Source organism: Lampris incognitus, chromosome 2 (assembly GCF_029633865.1).
Source record: "Lampris incognitus isolate fLamInc1 chromosome 2, fLamInc1.hap2, whole genome shotgun sequence".
Taxonomy (NCBI): Eukaryota; Metazoa; Chordata; class Actinopteri; order Lampriformes; family Lampridae; genus Lampris; species Lampris incognitus.
The window spans coordinates 123,055,489-123,059,219 of record NC_079212.1 but is presented as its reverse complement, the minus strand read 5'-3'; the positions used below and the strand labels follow the sequence as shown (position 1 = coordinate 123,059,219).

Here is a 3,731-nt window from a genome sequence, read left to right as displayed (position 1 = left end):
TTCTGGAACTATCTCTGCTTACCCTATGGATCCGAATGAGATATGCGTAGATATCTAGAACAGATGTGAAGACTTTCATTTAATAACGCTCTCCATCGCATTTGGCAGTGAAATGGCTCCTTGTCAATTGCATTACACAAATACAAGGGACTGTTTACTTGGATATGATACTGTTGTTCAAACAGTAAATGGTACAGTATGTTCCATAGTCAGTTTTGGATAAACGAGTACAAAATGCTTGTTCTCAGATGGTGGATATTTTATTTTGATATGGGACTCCTCCCGTGTTCTAAGTCAGAGACAGTCTTACCCATGAAGGGATCCATACATGACTTCACCTTGTTTTTTCAGCCGCTGATAAGGCAGTGAATGTTCCTCTTACCTTAAGCGATGACCCTGACACTAATCCGGGCTGTAATGTGCCTTTGTAAAAAATGCTCTCTGTCTGTCTGTCTGTCTGTCTGTCTGTCTGTCTGTCTGTCTGTCTGTCTGTCTGTCTGTCTGTCTGTCTGTCTCTCTCTCTCTCTCTCTCTCTCTCTCTCTCTCTCTCTCTCTCTCTCTCTCTCTCTCTCTCTCTCTCTCTCTCTCTCTCTCTCTCTCTCTCTCTCTCTCTCTGTTTTGTGCCAGGGCCATTAGCCTTACAGAGCTAATGTGGAAAAAACACTGAGGTGAATACAGTAGCCACAATTCATCCACCTTCACTTGAAGGCAATCAGCCCTTTTGGGACTCTGTTTCTTCGTGTGTGTGTGTGTGTGTGTGTGTGTGTGTGTGTGTGTGTGTGTGTGTGTGTGTGTGTGTGTGTGTGTGTGTGTGTGTGTGTGTGTGTGTGTGTGTGGTGAAACGGTCTCTGGGGTTGTGAAAGGTTACAGAACAAATTTAGATCTGAGTGGGCAGCAAAATACGCCACACACGAGTAGTAAGTATAGATGTGCAGTGTTACTTTAAAAAAAAAACAAAAAATTAATGAAATGCATTACAAGTTATAATTGGTGCCAGCATTCAGATTTCAGCAGCTTTGGCTGCAATTACTACTGCATTATGAATCATCTCTGACAAGGTTGTGTGGAATCGCCTGTGTTGATCACAGTATTCAACTATCGATTAGGTAGTTTGACATAATTACAAATCAAACTCCTGGAATCTAAACATGAATTCCAGACAAAACCAAAGCAAGTCATTCAATACTAAACACTCAAACTGTGCGACGCATCGAAGTGGTTGGGTCATACTTTGTAGTGACAGGCCGATATGAGGGCGCGCAAAGCCATTCAGTTTATTGACGCATGTTTGGATGCACTGTCATCTAGTGGAAATTATTGAGAATGCAGACATCCAATGGATGATAAATAAACTGATTTATAAACAAACAAATATGATCCCTTGTAATCAATACTGTCCTAAATGCAAAGTGTCATATTAGTTTAAAAAATATAAGACACTTAATGGGTTGAACGTGACATGAGATGAAAATAAAAGCTTCAGGCAGAAACATGAGAGAATTTATCCATCTCTGACATGACAGCCTTAATCAAAGACACCATTGAAAGAGAACAGTCAGGAGAATATCTCTAGCGCCTTACTGAATCTGGCAATAATTGTGCTTTTAAATCACAGCCTGATCACAATATCAAGTTCTTCAAATTGTCCAACAGTAAATCTTACTCAAATGAAAAACAAACCAAAGAAGAAGAAAAAAAAACAAAACAAGGAAAACACTGAAAAAGAAGTATATTGCAGCAGGCCTACAAAGTGTCAGTGGAAGTGAAGGCTGTATATATGATATTTATAAATAGCATCTTCTTTCCTAACTAGAAAAGCAGTCCTAAAAGTGATTTAGTATAAAGTTATTTGATAAAGACTATCCGATAAATCAGATGTATACACCCACACAAATTTGGGATGCTACAACACAATGAGATTGGCTATTACAGCATTCTCAGTGCCATACAACTCTACGATATGCAAGAAATTGTCTCAGAAAAAACTGAGAAAATATAATGTCACCGCTAATTAACTCTAAAAATGTTAAGGGACCAAAATCCTCAATTATCAACAAACTGCATACGTCACATTACAAAAAAATAGATCCAAAACACATAAACAACATAACCCTTAGGTATGCATTAAAAGAGGTCATTCATCTGTCTACAGTGCTAGACGTACAGGCTACAAAATATTTTCTTCTTTTTAAAGTGTGCACTATATCATACAGTGTAGGGGTGTAACTTTAAAAAATATCAGGATACGTTACTTTATCTAAAGAAAAGAGCCAGCTCCTCCGTATGTTGTATGCATGTGTATTTTTGTCTGTCCCACTGTGGAGGATACCAAACCCCAGCAGGGGCACTGTTTTCTATTTCAGTAACTTAAGTTGGAATGAGAGAGCCCTCGGTTTTTCGATTTAGGTCTATTCCCCACGTTCTCACACATTGTACACCGGGCTGATCCAGGAGTGCACTACAGAAAAGACTAAGCATAAATGTAATAGTTGAACTCTTCATTGGCCAAGTGTCAATTACTGTAGATGTGAGCATGCCCTGCAGACTACAGGTACTCCTCCTCCTTCACATAGAGAATCTCATTGGCAGGGCTGGGTACCTGAGAAATGGAGAGAGAGTAAAGATATCTGTTACTACAGTACGGAAAACAAGAATACTGGATGTGATACTTAAAATTGAATGCAATTTTTTCAGAGAAACACTTTTAGATAACCTTGTTTCTTGACATGTGGAGGACAGCGGAATGGTGAAGAGGCAAGGAGTAGAGGTGGCAAAGTTGTATGAGTTTGAATACTTGGGGTCAGCTGTTCAAAGTAACAGGAGTGTGGAAGAGAGGTGAAGAAGAGAGTGCAGGCAGGGTGGAGCGGGTGGAGAAGAGTGTCAGGAGTGATTTGCGACAGAAGGGGTACCAGCAAGAGTTAAAGGAAGCTTCACAACATGGTAGTGAGACCAGCTATGTTGTATGGTTTGGAGACAGTGGCACTGACGAAAAGACGGCGTGAGGTGGTGCTCGAGGTGGCAGAGATGAAGATACTAAGATTTTAATTTGGAGTGACGAGCAGGACAGGATTAGGAACGAGTATATTAGAGGGACAGCTCAGGTTGGACGGTTTGGAGACAAAGCAAGAGAGGCAAGATTGAGATGGTTTGGACGTGTGTGGAGGAGAGATGCTGGGTATATTGGGGAAGGATGCTGAATATGGAGCTGCCGGGAAAGAGGAAAAGAGGAAGGCCAAAGAGGAGGTTTATGGATGTGATGAGGGAGGACATGCAGGTTGCTGGCTTGACAGAGGAAGATGCAGAGGACAGGAAGAGATGGAAACAGATGATCTACTGTGGTGACCCCTAACGAGAGCAGCCAAAAAGAAGAGAAGAAGAAGTTTCTTGACATGGGGCAGATTTTGCAAAGCTGTTATATGGTAAGCTTTGTATATATTTGTTTTGTTTGTTTTTTTTCTACCTGAGGGTATTGATTTCATTTTTACAGTGAGTTCATTTGAACTCTTTCCCAACCAATCGAAGCCCTAAAATCCATACTTGGACAAATCACTTTCTGACTATTTTCCAATGGCAAGCATCAAATTGAGAGAGAGAGAGAGAGAGAGAGAGAGAGAGAGAGAGAGGAGAGAGAGAGAGAGAGAGAGAGAGAGAGAGAGAGAGAGAGAGAGAGAGAGAGAGAGAGAGAGAGAGAGAGAGAGAGAGAGGAGCCTCCTCTGACCCTCTCTCTCTCT

General features: G+C 41.0%; 1 protein-coding gene across 1 annotated transcript in view; it reads right to left on the bottom strand.

Annotated features, from left to right (window-relative positions):
- Nucleotides 1-2,545: 2,545 nt before the first annotated feature.
- The window catches only part of klhdc8a (kelch domain containing 8A), a 42,636-nt gene continuing 41,450 nt past the window's right edge, over nt 2,546-3,731 (bottom strand). Inside the window, exon 8 of the mRNA XM_056301608.1 lies at nt 2,546-2,633. Within this exon, the coding sequence (XP_056157583.1) occupies nt 2,546-2,633 (88 nt within the window). The remainder of the gene's footprint in view (nt 2,634-3,731) is intronic.